Source organism: Urocitellus parryii, chromosome 6, assembly GCF_045843805.1.
Source record: "Urocitellus parryii isolate mUroPar1 chromosome 6, mUroPar1.hap1, whole genome shotgun sequence".
Taxonomy (NCBI): domain Eukaryota; kingdom Metazoa; phylum Chordata; class Mammalia; order Rodentia; family Sciuridae; genus Urocitellus; species Urocitellus parryii.
Window position 1 is genome coordinate 101,050,123 of NC_135536.1, and position 22,480 is coordinate 101,072,602.

The 22,480-nt window shown below is 34.6% G+C and overlaps 1 protein-coding gene across 1 annotated transcript in view; it reads right to left on the bottom strand.

Annotated features, from left to right (window-relative positions):
• Positions 1 to 14,252: 14,252 nt before the first annotated feature.
• Positions 14,253 to 22,480, bottom strand: part of Pygo1 (pygopus family PHD finger 1) — a 39,318-nt gene continuing 31,090 nt past the window's right edge. The window contains exon 3 of the mRNA XM_026413394.2: positions 14,253 to 22,397. Coding sequence (XP_026269179.2) covers positions 21,273 to 22,397 — 1,125 coding nt within the window. The 3' untranslated portion in view covers positions 14,253 to 21,272. The remainder of the gene's footprint in view (positions 22,398 to 22,480) is intronic.

A 22,480-nucleotide genomic window follows, 5' to 3' on the forward strand; every position in this document is an offset into this window, starting at 1 on the left:
CTTTGTATACAACCAGAGATATAAAAAAATTGTGCTCTATATGTGTAACAAGAATTATAATGCATTCTGCTGTTATATAAAAATAAAAAACAAAAAACAAAAATAAAAGTTCAGTTATCTGAGCAGATTATATAGAAGGTAACAAATATTTTTTTTTATTATCTGTTGTTAGTAATAGAGTGTAGGATATAAGAATAATTTGTAAGTTTAACATAAGGGAAAAGATAAATCCTAGTTTTATATTAAAATATTTAGCAATTTAAAACTTTAAAATTTTATCTTACATTTTAAAAATTATGTTAATAAACTCATAGAAACTGAACAAATTTGATCAAATTTTTAAATAAATATTATTGATTCTTTTCAAACTTATTATCTGTAGATATTATAAACCAAGGTCTTTTAGTCAGCTTTTTTTGCTGCAATGACTAAAAGACAGAACAAGAACAATTTTAGAGGAGGGAAAGTTTCTTTAGGGGCTCACGGTTTCAGAAATTTCAGTCCATAGACAGCCAGCTCTATTTCTTGGGGCTTGAGGTGAGGCTGAATATCATGGCAGAAGACTGTGACACAGGAAAGGAGCTCTCATGATGATCAGGAAGCAGACAGACTCCACTCACCAGATATAAAATATATACCCCAAAGCCATGCCCCCAATACCCACCTCTTATAGTCGTACTCTGTATTGCCTTCAGTTACTACTCAGCTAATCCCCATTAGGGGATTAATTCACTGATTGTGTTAAGGCTCTCAGAACCCAATCATTTCACCTCTGAATTTTCTTTTTTTTTTTTTTTTTAGAGAGAATTTTTAATATTTATTTTTTTAGTTCTCGGCGGACACAACATCATTGTTGGTAGGTGGTGCTGAGGATCGAACCCGGGCCGCACGCATGCCAGGCGAGCACGCTACCGCTTGAGCCACATCCCCAGCCCTCCTCTGAATTTTCTTACGTTATCTCACACATGAGCCACATGAGCTCTTGGGGGACAGGTAATATCTAAATCATAACCCAAGGCAACAAAATTTCACTGTGCTTGATTTTTATGATGTTACTAATCTATTCAGGCTTCAGACTTTACTATTCTCTAACATTTTGCATCAAATGCTTTAGAATAAAATTACTCTCTTTATGCCTTTTTTTTTTTTGCAACTTTGCATCTAGAATAGTGTTTTAGTCTGCTTTCCATTGTTGTAACAAAATACCTGAGGCCAGATTAGTGTTAAGAGAAGTATTTAGCAGATTCCAGGGTCAGGCTCATTCTTTTATATTCCCATTCTCTTGGTTACTAACTTCTTGGAGTGACAAGCCTTATTCTCTCTTGAGGGCACCACTCCCAATTACCTAATTATTTTTTACTTGGCTCCACTTATTAAAAGTCTACTACCTTTCAATCCTGCTACACCAATGATCAAGCTTCTGATTCGTGAAACTTTGAAGGAAAAGGCATATCCAAACCATAGCAGATAGTCTATATCACCTCTATTGAAACTTTAATCAAAGAAACTACTTCTACTTCCCAGAAACTATTGAGAAGAGGCAATTGAAAGCTGTCTTATACAATAAGCATTTTGTAGCCCAGCAAAGCTTATGAGTACACATAACACAAACTTCATAGCTACACACATATCCCTCCACACATTACAGCAGCAGAAATGACTATATAATTTAAGAAGATCCTAATATAAAACCACTCTGTCACCTATAAAGATAAAACCTAAGGACTGAAGATGGAGCTCAGTGGTAGAGCACTTGTACCTGCCTACCAAGCACAAGGTCCAAGGTTCTATCCCTACCACTGCAAAAAAAATAAAATAAAATAAACCCAAATGTGTATATAAGTCAATTATGCATGATGACTAATATTAGTTTTGGAATTTTATGTTACTAAGAAATTATCAAAGTAGCCAAAGATTATTTATTTATTAAATCAATATAGTACAAGGTCTTAAAGTTAATATTAAATTGACATATTACAGAGCATAATATATTCTTGATATTAAGAAGATGGTCAGAATTATAAATCATTTTGTTGAAGTAGAATTCTTCATTGTTCCTTATCCAAGATGTATGTTATGTAAGAATAGTATCAGTTTATCATATTTAATCTATATAAAAACAGAAGGTCTAGATTAAAAATTCTCATCATGAGAAAAATAATCTAAATTTTAAGAGTAAAAATGTGGGGCTGGGATTGTGGCTCAGTGGTAGAGCGCTCGCCTAGCATGGGCGGGACCAGGGTTTGATCCTCAGCACCACATAAAATTAAAGGCATTGTGTTGTGTCCATCTACACCTAAAAAAATAAATATTAAAAAAAAGAGTAAAAATCTACATTTGCAGTTTACTCCAAACTAATATAACTAAGATACGATATTGTGTTTGTGAATGTGTGTGTGCGTGCTCGCATGCACATAAGTTTTACTGGGGATTGAACCTACACATTCCATTGAGCTACATCCCTAGCCCTTTCTATTTTTATTTGGAAACATGGTTTCCCTAAGTTGCTGACACTGGCCTCAAACTTATGATTCTCCTGCCTCAGCCTCCTGAGTAGCTGGGATTACAGGTGTACACTACCTTGCCCTACCAGATATATTTTTTAGAAAATGTTTGTATTAGTGCATTATAGCCATACATGCCATACATGCATGGAATATAATTTGTTCCATTTTAGTTCTCGGTGCTTTCTCCTCCTCTCTCCTCCTCCCTCTTCCATACCTTATTCCCCTTCCTCTGCTCAACTGTCCTTTCTTCTATTTATTTATGATTTTTAAAAATTGGTGCTTTATGAATATATATTTATAATATATATAAATGCATATATATAATTATATATGCATATATAATTTAAATTATATATGTAAATATATTTAAGTATAAATTTATATATATATATATATATATATGTGGAATTCACTGTGGAATATTCATATATGTACATCACATAACTTCATAAATTCATTTAGCAGTTCCTCACTTATCCCATTCTTCCACTCTTCCCCTCAATTTCCTTCCTCCACTCTACTCATCTCCCCTCTATTTTTGTGGGATATGCCCACCATTTTTCTTACTTTGCTCTAGCTTCTGCATGAGAGAAAACAATTGACCCTTGATTTTTTTTATTTCACTTAGCATGATGTTCTCCATTTCCACCCATTTCCCAGCAAATGCCATAATTTTATTCTTCTCTAAGGCTAAGTAAAAATCCATTGGGTCTATATACACATTTTTTATATCCATTCATCTGTTGACAGGCTCCAGGGTTGGTTCCATAACTTGGTTATTGTAAATGGCCCTGCTGTAAACATTGATGTGCCTGTACTGCTATAGCATGCTGATTTGAATTATTTAGATAAATATCAAGGAGTGGTATGGCTGGGTCAAATAGTGGTTCCATTCCTAGTCCTCTGGGGAATCTCCATACTGCTTTCCAGAGTGGTTATACAAATTAGCAGTCCCACTAGCAATGTATGACTGTGCTTCCCCCCACCCCACATCCTTGCCAGCATTTTGTTTATTCTTGCCATTCTAACTGTACTGAGATGAAATCTCAATCTGTCTGATTGCCAGGGATGTTGAACATTTTATTTATTTATTTGTTGACTATCCATATTTCTTATTTTGAGGAATGTTTGTTAATTTCTTTTGCCTATTTACTGGTTCTGTTTTTTATTTTGTTTTTTTTTTTGAGTTCTTTATATATTCTGGATATTAATTACCTGTTGAAGAAGTAGCTGGCTGAGATTTTTCTCATTCTATAGGCTCTGTCTTCACTTTCTTATTCATTTCCTTTGCTGTGCAAAAGCTTTTTTGTTTGATGTAATTCCACTTATTTATTATTTTAAAAAATTTTTTTAAGTTGTCAATGAACATTTATTTTATTTATTTATGAGTGGTGCTGAGAATAGAACCAGTGTTCACATTCTGCCTATCCCAAAACATGGGAGGTCTTTCTATCTTTTAAGGTCTTCTTTAATGTCTATCTTCAGTGTTCCATAGGTTTCTTTGTGTAGGTCTTTTATCTCCTTAGTTAGATTTATTCCCATGTAATTTTTTTTTGAGATTATTGTGAGAGGGATTGTTTACTCGATTTCTTTCTCAGCAGATTTACTATTGAAGTATAAAAAAACTGTTGAATGTTGGTTTTGTATCCTGCTACTTTGATAAATTTGTTTATAAGCTCTAGAATTTTTCTAGTGGAGTTTTTTAGGTCTTCCAGACTTAAGATCATGACATTAGTAATCAGATGACATACTACAGAGCATAATATATTCTTGATATTAAGAAGATGGTCAGACTTCTTATTTGACTTCTTATTTTTATCCCTTTAATTTTCTTCTCTTGCAATTTTGCTCTGGCTAGAGTTTCAAGAACTATATTGAATGGGAATGGTGAGAGTGAGCATCCTTGTCTTGTTCTTGATTTTAGAGAAAATGCTTTCAGTTTTTCTCTGTTGAGTTGGTTTGTGGTTTGTCATATAAATTTTATAATGTTAAGGCAAGTTCTAGCCCAAGTGTCTCCAGTTGTTAACATGAATAGGCACTGAATTTTGTCAAAGGCCTTTCTGTATCTATCAAAATGATCATATGATTTTTGTTCTTAATTCTATTTATATGGTGAATTACACTTATTGATTTGCATCTCTGTAGTAAAACCCCCTTGATTTTGTCATACTACCTTTTTGAGATGGTTTTGCAGTTTAATAATATTTGATTAAGGAGTTTTGCATCTTTTTTCATAAGGGATATCTGTAGTTTTCTTTCCTTCATGTCTTTGTCTGATTTTGGCATCAGTTATACTGGCCTCATATAATGCATTTGGGGATGTTCCCTCCCTTTCTATTTCATAGAAATAATTTGGGGAGGCCTAGCATAAGTTCTTCATTAATGATCTTGTGAACTCAATTGAGAATCCATTTAGTCCTGGACTTTTCTTTTTTTAGAAAACTTTTAATTGCAGCTTCAATTTCATGGCTTGATATTGGATGTTAATATTTTCTCTGTCTTCCAGGTTCAATTTGGGCATGATTCTAGAAATTTGTCAATGTTTTCCAATTTATCAGAGTATAAATTTTCAAAGTAGTTTCTAATGATCCTATGGATTTCAAAAGTTGTTGAGGTAATATCTACTTTTTCATCTCTAATTTTGTTAATTTGGGTCTTTTCTTGGTGAGCTTGGCTAAGAGTTTATTAATCATGTTTATATTTTCAAAGGACCAACTCTTTGTTGCATTGATCCTTTGTATTATTATTATTATTATTACTTGGTACTGGGGATTGAACTCAGGGGCACTCAACCATGGAGCCACATCCCCAGCCCTATTTTGTATTTGATTTTGAGACAGGGTCTCACTGAGTTGCTTAGCGCCTTGTTTTTGGTGAAGTTGATTTGTCTTTTTTTTTTTTTTTTTTTTTTTTTTTTTTTTTAGAGAGAGAGAGAGAAAGAGAGAGAGAATTTTTTTAATATTTATTTATTTATTTTTATTTTTGGGCAGACACAACATCTTTGTTTGTATGTGGTGCTGAGGATCAAACCCGGGCCTCACGCATGCCAGGCGAGTGCGCTACCGCTTGAGCCACATCCCCAGCCCTGGTGAAGTTGATTTGAACTCATGATCCTCCTGCCTCAGCCTCCAGAGTCACAGGGATTACAGGCATGTGCCACCTCGCCCAGTGATCTTTTGTATTTTTAAAATTTTCAATTTCATTAACTTCAGCTCTGATCTTAATTATGTTGTTTTCTACTAATATTGGAATTAGTTTCTTCTTCCTTTTATAGGGCCTTCAGATGCATTGCTAGATGATTTATTTGGAATCTTCCTGTTTTTTTAATATAGCCAGTCAATACTATAAACTTTCCTCTTATAATTGCCTTCATACTGTCCCAGAGATTTTGATATATTTCTATTCTCATTTGTTTCTAAAAATTTCTTGATTTTTTCTCCCATTTTTTTCTATGATCCACACCTCATTTTTTAAAAAGTATTTATTTATTTATTTTTTTAGTTTTCGGTGGACACAACATCTTTGTATGTGGTGCTGAGGATCAAACCCGGGCCACACACATGCCAGGCAAGTGCACTACCGCTTGAGCCACATCCCCAGCCCCTCCACACCTCATTTAAAAGAGTATTTTTCGCACTTGAATCAAATGTATGAAATATGATATGTCAAGAGCTTTGTAATGTTTTGAACAACTAATAATAAATAAATAAATAAATAAATAGAAAAGCAAAAAAAAGAGTATTTTTCAAAATCAATGTGTTTTGTGGTTTCTATAATTTTTCTTGCTGTTGCTTTCTAATTTAACTTCATTATGGTCTGATAAGATGCATGGGATTATAACAGGGCTTTAAAAAATTTTTTTCTACAACTTACATTGTGAACTAGAATATGGATTATTTTGGGAAAATTTCCATCAATTGCCTAGAAAAAAGTAAATTCAGATGCTTGGGGTAAAATATTCTGTAGATGTCTGTTAGGTTCATTTGATTTATAGTATTATTTGGTGCAAGTATTTTTGTTGATTTTATGTCTGGATGTCCTGTCTATTGGTGAAAGGGGTCTTTTGAAATCACCCAGTATTATTGTATTGGGCCTATTGGGGATTTAATGTCAAGAACTATTTTTTAAATGTATAAAGTGCACCAACATTTGGAGTATAAACACTTATTACCATTATACATTTTTCTTGTTCATATGTTCTTTTTACCAGTGTGCAGTGACATTTTTTTGTCTCTTCTGATTAATTTTTTCTTGAAATCTCTTTTGACAGATATTAGAGTAGAGATCCCTTCTTGTTTTTGGACACTATTTATTTGGAATATTTTTTCCAGCCTTTTACTTTTACCCTGTGGATGTCTTTGCCTATGAGATAAGTCTTTTGCAAACAGAATGTAGTTGAATCTTGCTTTTATATTTTATTGTTTACTATTATTATTATTATTATTATTTGAATCTTGCTTTTAAATCCTTTCTGCCAATCCATGTCTTTTAATTGGGGAGTTTAAACCATTTACATTCAGTATTATTATGGATAGATGCTTGTTATTTCTTGCCATTATGGTCTGTTTGATATATTTAATTTCATCTTAATTTTCATTTAGTTAATTGCTCTTCTAGAGATCTTCATCCATTTGGGAGCTTTGGAGAAAAATTTCAGATTTTTCTGTGTAGTAAATCTTTTGAGTATTTTTTGTAGTGCTGGCTTAGTAGTCATGAACTCTTTTAGTTTATCTTTAGTTTAAATTTCCTTATCATGGAAAGTTTTTATTTTCCCCCTTGATTATAGCTATTTTGGCTAACATTGTTTTAATTCTTTCCCCCAGAGCTTGGAATAGCTCATTCCTCCATCTTAGGGTCTGATTTGAGAAGTCAGACTTGAAACTTATTGATTTACCTCTAAATGTGACCTGATGTTTTCCTCTTGCAGTTTTTAATATTATTTCCTTTTTTTATATGTTAGACATTTTGATTATGATGTGTCTTGGAGAGTTTTTTTTTTTTAACAGGGATTGAATGCAGGGATGCTTAACCACTGAGTACATTCCCAGCCCATTTTAAAAATATTTTATTTTGAGACAGGGTCTCCCTGTGTTACTTAGGGCCTTGCTAAGTTGCTGAGGCTGGCCTTGATCCCTCTGTTTCATGTGATCCTGAGCTGCTGGGATTACAGGCATGTACTACACAATCTGGTGAGAGCATGACAGCACCTGGTGACAGGTTCCTTTTTAATCTTGTCTATTTGTGTTTTTATATGCCTCCTATACATGGATATCTCATTGCTAAGGTTAGAAACTTTTTTCTATTATTCACTAAAAAGGGTCTTAATGCCATTAGCCTGTATCTACATAGTCTCTGTTCCCCAATGAATCTGACATATGGTCTCTTGATGTTATCCCAGAGTTTTTGTATATTTTGGATCATGGTCTTTTTATTTTTCCCTTTATTTCATACTGTTTTAGTCAGCTTTTTCATTGCTGTGACCAAAGGCCTGACAAGAATAATTAGAGGAGGAAAAGTTTATTTTTGAGGCTATTTCAGATGTCTCAGTTCATATAAGGCTGGTTCCATTCCTCAGTTCATAGCCTTCTATGAACTAAGACATCTGAAATAGTTTCATTCCTCAGGGCTCAAGGTGAAGGAACAAATCACAGTTGAACAGTGTGGTAGAGGAAAGCAGCTCAGGACAATACCAGGAAGCAAAAGGAGAGAGACTCTACTCACCAAACACAAAATATATATCCCAAAGGCATGCTCCCAATAACCCACCTCCTTCAGCCACACCCTACTTACTTAGAGTCACCACCAAATTAATACCTATCAGAGGATTAATGTACTGATTAAGTTAAGGCTCTCATAACTTAATCATTTCCCTTCTAAGCATTCTTGCATTGTCTCATACGTGAATTTCCAGGGGATATCTCATGTCCAAACCATGACACATACTGAGTAGTGAAATTCATATACCCTGTCTTCAAGACCTGAAGTTCATCTTTGATATCTGAAGTTCTATTTTCTATGTAATATAATCTGTTGGTGATAACTGTCAATTGAATTTTTTATTTGATTCATTGTATCTTTCATTTCTATCTGGTTCTAATTTTCAGCTCTAACTGGTTTATTTTAATCACCCATTTCTTTATTGAAATGGTCTTTCATCTCCTGTAGTTGTACTTTTCATTCACTCCATAGATCTTCTTTTTACTTTACTGAATATTTAACAATCAGTTTTTATAGTCTTTCTCCAGGATTTCATCCACTTTCATATCTGTGTGTTCCTTTGTTGAGGAATTATATATTTTGGGGGGGGGCTTGCCTGTTTCTGCATGTTTTTAGAGGGCTTGGGCTTGCACATCTGTTGATATGAACTCGTTTTCCTCTTTTATGCATAGTGTCTTTGGTGTGTAGTTACCTTCCCCCACCCCTTGGAACTTCTGTTTTTGTTGTGACTAAAATTTCCAAGTGTGGGACCTGAGGTTCCTCTCTTGCTATTCCTAACTGGGCCTGGTTTAGGCGTTTTGTCTCTTCTATGTGTTGAAGCTCAAGCAGGACTCTTTCATGCATGGAGTCTTCACTGTCACTTGGCTGAGTTGCTGGTGTAGGTAGGTCAGCAGCAAGATCTCTACCCCATGAACTTGTAGTGTCCAAATCATTTCCCAGACCCTCTTATAAAATATAAAGAAGGATACATAAAAAAACTGAGAGTAATAAAAAAAGAGAGACAGGAAGTGGGAACAGGAGAATTTGGCAATTAGAGGAGGAAGAAAATGAAGGAGGAGTAATAAGAGCAACAAAAATAAAGGTAAGAAAAAAAATAAAATACAAACCAAAACAAACCCACATAAAATTTTGCCTCTCCAAAACTGAACCTATTAGCACCATGAGAAAACACACACACACACACAAAAAAAAAAAAAAAGTTTAAAAAAAAAGGGTGGAGAATGAAGGGTTTGTTTCTACTGAGTTATTCAAAACTGTTGGCAAGGATAGATGTTTGTTGCTTATACTGATGCACCCTTCTTTGCATTTCTTTTTTGGTTATGTACCTCTTTGATCAAGGAGTGGGGCTTGTTAAATATGACCTGTTTTTTCATCAAGCAGCTGGCTTTGAATTTACAATCCTCCTCCCTCAGCCTCTTGAGCTTTTGGGACATATTATCCCTTATTTTATGTAAAAATCTTCTTAATTTGTTTCTTTGGCTATTTTACCATCCAATGTTAAATTTCAGTAAATCCCCTCAGTCACCCACCTCACTGAGAAGCAAAACTTCAGCTGCATGAATCTGGAGTTGAAGAACAACTGGAGAGAGCACCTTTCCCTCACTCACACACTCCTACTCATACCCATCAGTCTTGTTCTGAACATGAGAGCAAGCTGCAGGATGATGCCCCTAAATATATCACTCCTAATATGTACGTAATATGTATGTAATTTCCCCAAACTCTTATATAGGTTGACAGTACAATCCTCCAAGTAAGGACATATTAGTACATTATTCTCCAATCCACAGACACCATTTATATTTTACCCATCATGACTCTTTTTCTACTTCAGAACCCATCTGGGAACATTCAGCATGTTTAGTTATCATGTGTCTTCAGTTTTCTCCAATCTGGAGACTACAGGCCTTACCTTTTGTAAGACAACCCCCGAAGTGGATCTATCTGGTGTTTCCCTACCATGAGAGGCAGATCATGCATTCTTGGCACGGATATCACAGAAATGAGATTGTGCCTTCCTAAGTGAATCACTCATTTCAGGGGCATAAGATGTTGATTGGTCCCATGCATGGTGATGTTAATACTGATCACCACCTAGTCACATTAGTGTCTAGGGTTACACCAATATCATATTCCTCAAATCTTCCTCCTAGCCTTAGTCTCCACTGACACAAGACTGTTCATAGTATTTTCTACTCTAAGACTATGTTCACATTTTTATTTCTAATATTTTAAATTTGTATAATCTCTTTCCCTATCACCCTTATTGCATGCTTGTTTTTGAGTCTTTTGAAAGACTAATAAAATTATCTTTATTTTTGCTGATCTTCAATTTTTCTTTTGCTTTTTATTTCACTAATTTCTGCTTTTATATTTGTCTCTATTCTGCTTTCTTTAGAACTCCTCATGTATCTTTCAATTCCTTGAGTTAAATATATATTTAAAAATATGTCCTTATTTTTCATAGGTCCATTTAAGACTATAAATTTACATCTTAAATACTGATGTAGCTGCATTTCAATGAAAAAATCATTCCTTATTCAGAATAAATAAGCCCTCTTACTTATAGGGAATATGTGAAAATAAGCTCTGTTTCCTGGCCTCTAATCAATTTTTTTAAAGGTAGGTTACTTGGGGCTGGAGATGTGGCTCAGCGGTAGCGCGCTCGCCTGGCATGCGTGCGGCCCGGGTTCGATCCTCAGCACCACATACCAACAAAGATGTTGTGTCTGCCGAGAACTAAAAAATAAATATTAAAAAATTCTCTCTCTCTCTCTCTCTCTCTCTCTCTCTCTCTCTCTCTCTCTCTCTCTCCTCTCTCACTCTCTCTTTAAAAAAATAAATAAATAAAAATAAAGGTAGGTTACTAATGTATAATTTACATGCAGTAAAAATCCACCTTTTTGGGGTCAGTTGTGGAGTACTTGCCTAGCATGCATGAGAACATATTTTCAATAACCAACACTTTAAAAAATCACCCTTTTGAGATATATAATTCTGAGTTTTGAGTCATATAACCTCAACCACAACCACGATGAAGTGAACAGGAGGACAGTCCCATTTCACCAAAGAGTCCCCTCCTTCCACTCTTAGTTCCTATTCCTAGCAACCACTGAACTGAACTCTATGCCCATTCTTTTGCCTTCAGAATGTGTATCAGTTCTTTTTCTTATATTACATGAATGTACAAAGATTTGTCCATTCTACAATTGGTGGATAAAGCCTCACATTATCTGGCCTCCTCTAAAATTTCTGATTCCTTCTCCTGTCAATCCTCTGCCTGTTCACTTCATTCCAACCACATGAACTGAAAAATCTGTAATACGCCAAGCATGATCCCGCCACAGGACCATATTACCTGCTGCAATAATGCTAATTGCAGTTCACTATGATGGTCTTCCTTACTCCTTCAACTCTTCACCTAAATGTTTTTTAAGTTATTAAAAACTATGAATTACTTTGTACTTCCTGCCCATTTGTGCCAACACACCCTATTCCATTACATTTATTTCTTCATAGTACATATCCTTTCTTTATAGTTTGTTGTCTGCATCACTAAAAAAAACCTCATGAAATTTTTTTATTATTTAATTTTTTTGTCTCATATACTGCTGTAGTTTTAGCATTAGAACAGAGCTTGACAATAAATGTTGAATAATGTCCAGTTATTTGGATTTCATAATTTCATTTTTATTTTTTTAGTTTACCTTTCACAATTCTAAGTATACTTAAGTTCTTTCTCAGGCTATTATTTTTATCTTGAGTGGATTGAAATTTCAAAAGATATTGGTTAGTTGTTTTTCACTATCAGATTTCTTCATGTCAAATTTCTTTGATATTTTTTCTAACATTTTTTTTCCTGTTTACTATTTAAAATTGTATTTCCTGCTTCCCAAAGGAATACATGTTTATTATTAAAATTTATCCAAGTCACGGCACCAATGAGAGAAAAGTTAAATTGACACCTTTTTTTTTTTTTTTTTTTTTTTTTTTTTTGGTCTGAGGCCTCTTATCAAGCCTGTTGAGTCTGCTGTTTGTATTTTAATGTTAGCTTCAGTGTGGCTTTGGGCAGGGAGATTGCTGCCTAGGGCTTTACAATGAACTATGCCAATAGAAGAAGGGAGGGGTGTTCTAGGTCCCTTGTTTGTCTAGAAGTAGAGTCTCCGGAGGAATCCAGAGTTTTAGTGGCAAGTAGAAGCTGGGCAGGGGAGCAAGAGGAACAAAGGGAAGGCTTAGAGTGCAGAAAGGAGAAAGCCTGCACATAAGGGATTTCCTTCCATTTTCCTGAGCACTTGCCCCATAAAATAATGGAACCAAAGGTGCTGTTGGTGGCCTCCTAGATCCATTGGCTAAGTCATAGAAGAACATGACTGAGTGGAAAGTTGAATTAGTTGATGGGCCTTCAGATCTGGAGCCAAACGGAGAGGGGCTAAGTGGGCAAGGAGGCAGATGAGTCAGGTGAGTCAAATGGGATTTTAGATTGGGAGTTCCCCATGGCAAGTTGAAATAGTGGAGTGGCTAGAGGCAGGCATCTCTGGCTCTAGGCTAAACCAGAGTAGGAGAGAGGACAACAGTGAAGGGGGGTCGTCACCACACAATTCACTGGTCCAGGGCTGAAGCCTTTCTGGGACTGAGAAGCGGGTAGTCTCCCGGTACTTCCCTAGTCCTGGGTTTTGCCATTCATCAGGTCTTGGTACCTGGCCAGGGCTTTTGGGAGCTCTGCTGAGGAGCTGAGAACCAAGACCCGAGAGTGAACTCGCCAAGGGGAAGGGATGGGAAGGTCAAGAATCTTGGTGTTGGGCCAAGATCTAAGTCTCCTCTAAAGAGGAGACTTGTCACTGCCGTCTCTAGAGAGTAGACTTGTGAGGAGGGGAGGGGAAGGGTGAAGTCACTTACCCAAATGAAGATGGTGTGGGGATGCAGAAGAAGAGCACTCAGTGAATGGAAGAAGGTATGTGGTGACTGTCCTGGGCCCTAAGGCCAGGATCCTAAAGCAGTTCAAATCCCCCCTGGGGGTGGGGGGCAAAGCTGATGGGAGAACCTGATAGAGTCACTGGCATCAATGAAAGAAAAGTGACACAGGACTAATCACACATGCAGCTGGGATAAGAAGCGAGCTTATTGTTAGGAGCCTGAAAAGGCTGCTGTGCACAAAAAGAGGGACAGTAGCAGCAAGGAGGGAGAGCAGCAGCAGCAACTCACCTTGAATGTTACCTTTTATAGGCTAGAATCATGGGCTCATGCTAGGGGCAGGTATAGTCTTGACTGACAATAGTAAGCATCCCCAGATCTTGTGGAAGGCAAGATTGTTTTTGGGGAACAGAGACAGGCAGCTTTCCTATCTCTCAGAGGGGAACAGGAAAACTGGCATGTCCCTTTCTCTTCTCACAGAGAGAACAGGAAAACCAGTGCATCCCTATCTCAGGGTCCAATAAGTTGTCTCCTATCTATCTCTCAATGAGAGAACAGGGAGAGACCAGCACATCTCCAGGCCGGTAGGTTTTATCTCGGGCTAGTTTCTATTTCTTGGGAACAGTATTCTTAAAGTGGGGGTGGGGAAAAGGAAGATGGCTGCAATTATGCTAACAGATCCCATTCTTATGGGTGTACTTGACGGTGGGATTCACTATGGTGTATTCATATAAGTACATATGAAAATTATTTTGGATTTATCCCACTGTCTTTCCTTTTCCTATCCCACATCCCTTCCCTAATACAATTAGAAAAATCATCTGTTCTTCTGTTACTCAAAGATAACCACAGCATTTTGTCATATGATCATTCCTAACTTTTTAGAAATGAATTATGATCATTCTGTACATAATCCACTGCAAGAAAAATAATGTATATAACAAGTCCTGGACAAAAATATTGGGTCTCAGTATGAAATTAATTTCCTGGTAAATTGATGACCTTAATCCACTTGATGTTTTATTGGACATATCCCTCCCAAAGCCAAGATGCTCATACCTATTTGTCCTGATGAAAGATGAAAGTCAAATACTTAAAACAGATCTTTTTCTCTTTAAAAACTAGCTTTATTTAAAAGAATCTTCAGCATAATAACACTATAGGAAACAAACTTACCATACACATTATTCAAGAAAGCCTGCTATACATCATTTCTACCAATAATAGGTCTATATACTGACATTCTTTGTACAATGCACAAATGACATTAGCATTATCCCTGAAAAGAATGGCCAACAATAACATGAACTGTCTTGACAGTGGAACCTTTGTTTTATTACTTTAGACTAAAAAATTGAAAAGTGGAAGGCAAAGTAAAATCCAGTTTTAAATTCTAGCATGGTGTTTAGGGAAGAAGGGAAAAGGATCAGAAGGGAGAAACTGTAAGAGTTAAACATCTCAAAAATATAAAGTAGAACTGGCTTATTACTATTTAGAGTAATTGTTTAAAAGTATTTAGAACAGAGAATGTAATTAACACTTGGAAGCCTTTAAACAAACTACCTCATGATTTACTATAATCTATCAGTTACCAAGACAATTTTATTTCTTTGAAAATTGTAATATATATATATACACACACACACACATACACACACACACCACATAAGGATAATAAGGAATTTGGAGTGATCTAGTAATCTCATACTTAAACTTTGCCACAAAACAGTTCATGATCATTTAATACTAATACTTCTTTAAATCTCTATAATTAAAATAGAAACACCCAGTTCTAAAAGATTGTATGTAAAAGTATTACACACACACACACACACACACACAGTACACACACACAACCCCTAACATGTAATATTAAAGTTTTTAACACAAAAAAATAGACCTATGAAAATATGGGCACTCAAGTAAAATATAATGAGATTATGACACAGTATGTTACCTGGCATTTTAAAAAAATATTAAGACTAAGTCAGATTTATTGCTATATTAATCCTATCAAAAGTTGACAATCAAAAGTACAAAACATACCACAACCACCATGCCAAATATGATGCTGTACAGAAATGTTATTAACATAATATAGGTATACATTTATTTTCTAACATACTCACTGGTGTAGTAAAACATTCATTCAGGACAGTTTGAATTGATAAAAGTCTAATATCTTTAACATTTTTAAAAGATATGCAGTTTAAGCACTCAGGAGCAGGGTTTTTTTCTTTCAAGCATGTGATTTCAAATATACAAACGTGCACTGGCCAAGTATCATCTATTACAGTTCTTTTGGTTGTTTTTATGACAAAATAAGAATGATTTAAAACTAATTTTCTTAAATAAATGCCTCTAAAATTTAAAAACGTTTTTAATTTGCCTTCAAAATTAAACATTTTTCCTTAAATCTTGATTATGACTTTTATTAATAAGTCTTCCCATCAGATAATACAAAGAAAACTGCATTCAAGTCTTTGTATCAACAGTACAAATTCCAAGTAAAGTAGAGGAGTTTTATGGTATCTTAATCACTTCTTAATAAGTGAAGATTAGTTTTACTACTTATTTTTGTCATGGTAGAGAGAATGATACTACTTTTGGTTGGGAGATATTTGCTTAAGTTCAATGTCTATGGTATAATTTTAGTAGCATGGGCTAAAAGAATACTAATAAGCACTGTCAGTTAATTTCTTGGTAAATCATATCTATAGAAGATCAAATTTAAAATTTTATACAAATTTTAGTGTTTTATGAGTATCATAAATTGCTAACACCAATTTTACTCCTCTCTCACATTTCAAAGACATCAAACCATCTACTAATCCATAAATATTGATGTTTCACATACTTCATAGAGTAGCTTAAAACATACCAGCATAAGAAGTAATTAGTATTACATAGTAATTTCCTTTGCCATAGGAATAAATGGTGGACAAAGTCTGGAAACATTTTTGTTTTCCAATTTGAATTACAGTAATTTTGTCACAGACCACAGCACTAGTGCATGTATTACTTTAGACATGCTCTAAGAACAAAACAAAACTTACTGCAAAAATACATGTCACCAATGTGGAACACATTCAGATTTGTATAAAAGTACTGAACTAATATCCCAAAAAGAGGTATATGTAAACAGTACATAAGGAAGAAATAGTTTTAATATGAAACAATCATTTAAGTCACATACATCATGATAAGAAGCAGGACTTTCTTTTATAAAAGATAACATTTTAACTAACAAGCAACATCATCTATATTATCTACAGAATAAGAAAGGTACCAATATTTAGAGTAAGTTTTAATATAATTGCAAGTAAATGTATTATTGATAAAATATGACAAAGATGAATCTTATCCATTGGATTTCATTTAAAGTTTTTAATAAGCACAGGCAGTTTGTGATGTGTTAATGCCTGGCATACACATGGCCATTTTCTTCCCTTCATTTCCCTTTAACCACTTGTCTTGGAAGATGTTATTGTTATCCCTAGCCTACTCACTCCAGAGATGCCTGCAAACCTCTCTCTACCAAGAGCTCGAAAACGCAGTTGTGACTTTTTTTACTGCTCTACTGGATAAATGAAAAAGAAAGGGAAAGTTTCTCAGATTTGAAAATGAGGAAATCTTTCGAGTTCAGAATTAGAGGACAGCAAGTTGTGAAAAGGCAAAACAACCTAAAGAAATTAGAAATAGTCTTAAGACAATACCAGTTAATTTGCTAAAAATACTGTTTTCCCTGATGCCTGAAATGTGGTCATACAGTCTAAAATGGTAATATTAAAGACTCATTTTGAAGATTTGTTTTTTTTAAAAAAATTAAGTAATTTTCTCCATTATCTTCACTCATATGAGCAGAAAAATGCTTTTCTCTTAAATCTAGCCAACAGATAACGACACAAACATAATTTCTGTTTAGAGGAAAGATGGGAAAATTTGAGAGACAGAGCATCCAGGAGGGGGAAAGACAAGCTTGTTTGTGCAGCATTACACCAGAGAGTTTAAAACTGTAAAAGAGCCACTGGGAAACAACTCACGGGACAGAACTTAACCTTCCTCAACACAGAAAAAAGTAAAGATCTCTGTTTTTTTCTCTTACATTGACTGGTTTCCTTAAGAAAACTGAAATCTCAGTATAACAGCAGTTAACTACATTATGGTTTAAATACACCTTTATGAGCTTCCCTAGGAATCTAATCATTTTATATAGAGTCCAAGCCACTATTTACAAATGAACTTTGGGAGCCTGGATGCTTTTCAACTTTTTTAATTAAAAAAAAAAAAGTCTAAAATAGCACAAATGCTCATGCATATGAAAACTCTGTACATTGCAAAAGAAATCCAAACACTTTCTAACTCCCCTTTAAAAAAATCATTGCTTATGTTTTCTTACTATTAAATACAATTAGTATGCTGGATAATAAATACTAGCATTCTAATTTGTTCAAGACACAAAAGTTTGAAAGCATGTTAGATGAAAACTCTTGGTACTGATTTTATGTGGATGATTAAAGTCAGCAGATTTCATGGTGACCCATACTCGTAAAGAGTTTTTTTCTGCCACTAAGCAGAACTGGGAGTCTGGGCGGGGGAGAACCTACCAAAAAACCTGATTTACATTGTGCTTATCTATGAAGACTAAGAACTAGTACAAGAAAATCTTGTTTCATGTATATAACCTTCTAATTTGGGTAACAAGAATCATAATAGCAGTACTCTAAAGCATTTTACTCAAAAGGAAATCACTGATCACAAATCTAATTCTAAGCACTCTATCTGAAGAACAATTAATTTTCTATTATAAACTAAGCTATTTCAGTATTAGCATGTCCAGTAACATCTAGAAGCAAGTTGACCAGGAATCATGAATGAGCAAAGCAAGTCCTAAGAAAAAAACTGATGCTTGAAAACTTTTCATTAGTAACTTGGCATCGGTGAGTGAGCCTAGATGCTAATATTTAGCCATTTTGAACTTTAGTGAAACTTGAGAATGTAGGAGAAATTCTAATCCTACTTGGTTGTGTGTCCTTGTATATGTGTGCAGGAGATGAGGCTTTTCAGGGAAGGAAAGGGATAATAACTCGAAAGATACAATTCCACCACCTATATCCATCACTGCATATTTCTGTAGTTGAGAGAAGCTCAACACTTTTCCTAAGAAAATAGTATCAATTTGTTTAACGGACTTTTTTGTGACAAATTGGACAAATTTTCTGGCCATCTTCATAATTCATCATTTTTCCTACCCCAAAGCACCTACCATCTATATAATTTTAGAGTGTTGTAGGGACAAATGTAGAATTAGTAAAAAATTCAAACACATGAAAATATTCATCAGCAATGATTATAGTTTGGTTGATTTATGTCAAAATCAATCATAGGTTTTCCTTTAGAACCATTAGATTCTTAGAGTAAGGTGTTTTGAAAATCTAAACACTTGAATAAAAATTTATTTGTTTATATGGTTTTTTAAGAACCGCTTAGAAAATGAAAGAAATACCTCATAAATATTTTAGATTAGCCTGGGAGAGGTTATTTCATTTTTACAAAAACAGGTAACTACTTAAAGTGTAAGCAACAAAGGTTTTAAGAAACTGCATACTCAATTTTAGCAATGAGGGGCTCAGTGGTAGAGCACTAGCCTAGCGCCTAAATAAAGTAAAGGTATTGTGTCCATCTACAACTAAAAAAATATTTTTAAAAAAATTTAGCAATGGGCTGGGGATGTGGCTCAAGTGGTAGCACGCTCGCCTGGCATGCGTGCGGCCCGGGTTCGATCCTCAGCACCACATACAAACAAAGATGTTGTGTCCGCCGAAAACTAGAAAATAAATATTAAAAAATTAAAAAAAAATTTAGCAATGAGCACAACTCAAGTACACACTGCCACATCAAGTGTTAAATCCTGAGGGCATTGGAAGTTTCCATTAAAAATATATATCTAGTTTAACTCAGTCAAAAAAAGTCATGATCTGATGCTAGAAGTGGTGATATAGCATGTACTCTATTATTTCTTAAAAATCATTACTCAAGAAAATTTCAGGAAAAACAAAACTAGGTCCTTCAATGTTTAGAAAATTATCTCTCTTTAACAAAACTACAAAGTAAGCAAAATGGAATCTTCAGGTATGTACTAAGCATCATCAAAATGCCAAAGTCAGCCCAAAACAATGCATTTTGACCTGCTTCAATTGGTAAAGTTTTCACACAAAAGAACACCTAGTATTAGAGTTTATCTCATTTCATTTCCTAAAATTGTGAAGATATACAACTCTGAAAATATTTTGTACTCACCTCTAACTAGTTGAGGGTAGAAGGAGAAAACTATTACTTGTACCATATGAAATTGCTGTTTTGTGGGTCAAAATTAAAACACTATTTTTAAAAGTTAAGTTTTATTCCATTAAGATATGTATCAGAAACATTAGCATTAGTTTTCTCCATTTTTATAGAATTCATCATTTTCTTAGGATGTATATATTATTCAAATACTCTAGTTACTGATTCTCAGTTGGGGAACATGTTGTTTCTTAGAAAAAGCTCCAAATGATGAAAAAGATGGTAATCCATTGAAGGTCCAGGAACTATGATAGATAATGACAAAATTTCACCACCCAAGTCAATTAACTTTGTGTTAGTGACTTGCGACATATAAAGTCCTGTCATGTAGAAATGAGGGTTTATGTTTGTTAACCAAAGGATGTTGTTAAATCAAAATTTTCATACATAATTCAGATTTCTTGGCAACATGCTGCTGCTGTCATTGCTTCCCCAGGTTCAAATTGTAGTAATTATCTCCTTCAAGGATCACCATTGTCTTCCAAACTTTTTTTGGTTGCAATGATAATGGTGGTGAATTATTAGAGTTTCATCAACATTCAATCATTGTATAAATTACTATCAATTGTCATACTGTATCTTTTTATTTATTTGGTCACCAGTTATGGACTGCTCTCAACATGTTTTGTTTTGTTTTCTATTTGAGTCTGAGTGAGCATACCTTCAACTGTAACTGTTCTTTCTCTCTCTAGAGTGTACTCTCGGTTCCATTTTTACACATTACCCAGTCACAGCAAAAACTCCTTAGCCTTCAGCAAGGCCTCAAATTACTGATTGTTTGTAAGTTAGCTTTCACCTAAGCTCTTAATTGGTCTTTATTTAAATGGATTTTGATCTTCCCTGAGGTACATATTGGAAATTCAGATCCCCAGCACAAGAATTTTCAAACTAAGTAGTTAGTTCTTTTACCAGCAGAGTCCTCTAAAGCCAAACCGGTGTTTCTACCTTCTTCATTTGCAATATGTCCAAGTTTAAAATCATAAAAAAGAAAGTGTTCACAATTCTTCAGAGGACACCATATTATTTATTTCTCTGGACAACAATAACAAAACAACTCAATAACCAAAGAAAATTAAGACCAAAATACTATCATAATTCTAAATAGTAATACTGGAAACATACTTTATGACAACTTTACTAAGTGCAGTCAATTTTCAACTGATCTAATATTAGCAATTTCATGTGATACAATCCACAAGTTAATAAACGCTGAGAATCTATATGCTAAAATCTGTCTCTGTCTCATATCTGTATACATATCCTGAAAAGACTAATTTTAAAGTATGAAATTCACTTATTTCAAAGACCCTAGTAGAGGAGGAATCTAGTGTCATACTCTTCTTATTTAAAATAAATCCATTAAAATGTATGCTTTCCCCCATGTTATACCTTCACATATTATGTTTGGAAATATTTAAATGGATCCTTCAGAAACTTAATTAAATGTTTAATGTGATACAGCCAAAATTCACCACTGAAATACACATTTTAAAAGTTAAAACTTGCCTAGATTTGTTATATTATTTTGAAGCTTCAAGAGGCTTTTATGTTTATGATAAATAACTACTAACATTTATTTGTTTCTAAAGTACCCCACATACATTATCCTCATTTAAGAGAGCAAACAAAGACAATACAAAGTTGTACTAGTAATGAAGTGAAATATTAATAAAAACTAAAAGGTAAATGTTTTCTGTGTGTATTTAAAAAAATAACGTAAAACATTAAAGTCCTGTGTCACCAAACCTCTGTAATACAGAGGGAAAACCCCACTTTAGTTAATGCTTGTGATTAAGCATCACTGCCCACTGCAGGTGGACCAAAAGTTTCTCTAGTGCGCATTAATTGGACATCTTTATCAGCCATACAGGTATCACAGCCCCATACTGCTGATGCTTCTGCTGTTAGTAGGCCATAAGCTGTTTCAGTCATTCCAGTACAGATCCGGTGAAACCATTTCTGACAAGAGGCCTCACATAAGATGGCATCCTGATCATCATTCACTTCATTTGTACAAATTCCACAAGGATACACTGGGTCAGAAGACGAATGGCCGTGACGGGTTGGGTGGAGAGATGATTTATTGCTTTTTTCAGTGGTGCAGGCATCTGTTGCACCTCTAGGTTGTCGTGGCTTGTTCTGTGTCCCATTTGCATGGCTGTTGTTTGTAGCTTCAGTGCTACTTGAACGACTGTTCTCCTGATTTACTGCATTGTTTCGATTAACATTTTTTAATTCAATATTGCTCTGATTCACTGTATCCTCCATATTTAAGTGAGGTGGATGAGCAGATGAATTTTGATTAGTGTTTTTAGTTGCTCCTTGACTAAAGTCTTGTTTCGGAGGTGGTGCTTTTGCTTGACCAAAAGTGTTTGGAGGTGGAATAAAAGAATGATTAGATTCTAATGGAGAAGTAAAACTTGAATTATTTCCAGGGACAAAATTAGATGCCAAATCAGGGTTAGATACTTGGCTAGTATTCTGTGGAGGAATCTGATTAAAGTTTTCAGCAGGATTTTGTCTAAAATGTTGATTAGGCATGTTAATATTCTGATTTAGTACATTATTATAAGATGGATTTCCAAAACTTGAATTATCATGTGGCCCAAAGTTAAAAGCATGAGGTCGATTAAAACCCATGCCCAAAGGATTCTGAGGAAATGGGTGTGGCTGATTCCTGAGCGAATAAGGTCCACAATAAGGGGAAGACATTCTTGGGGGAACGTGAGGTGGCATTCTGAATGTGCTATAGCCTCCAAAGCCAGGATAACCAGGGCCAAGATATGGATTTGATGAAGGTAGTGGTTTATAGGAAATAGTATTATAGTTGTCATCAAATGGATTAGCAGCCACTAGATGGTCAGAGTTTGGATTCGGTGGTGGAGCATACTCAGATAATGGAGGAAAAGAAGGTCCCTGAAAAGAAAATGTAAAGTTCATGTTCATAACTAAAAGAAGTCATTATAATTTTCCTGTTATCTTAATACCTATGAATTTGG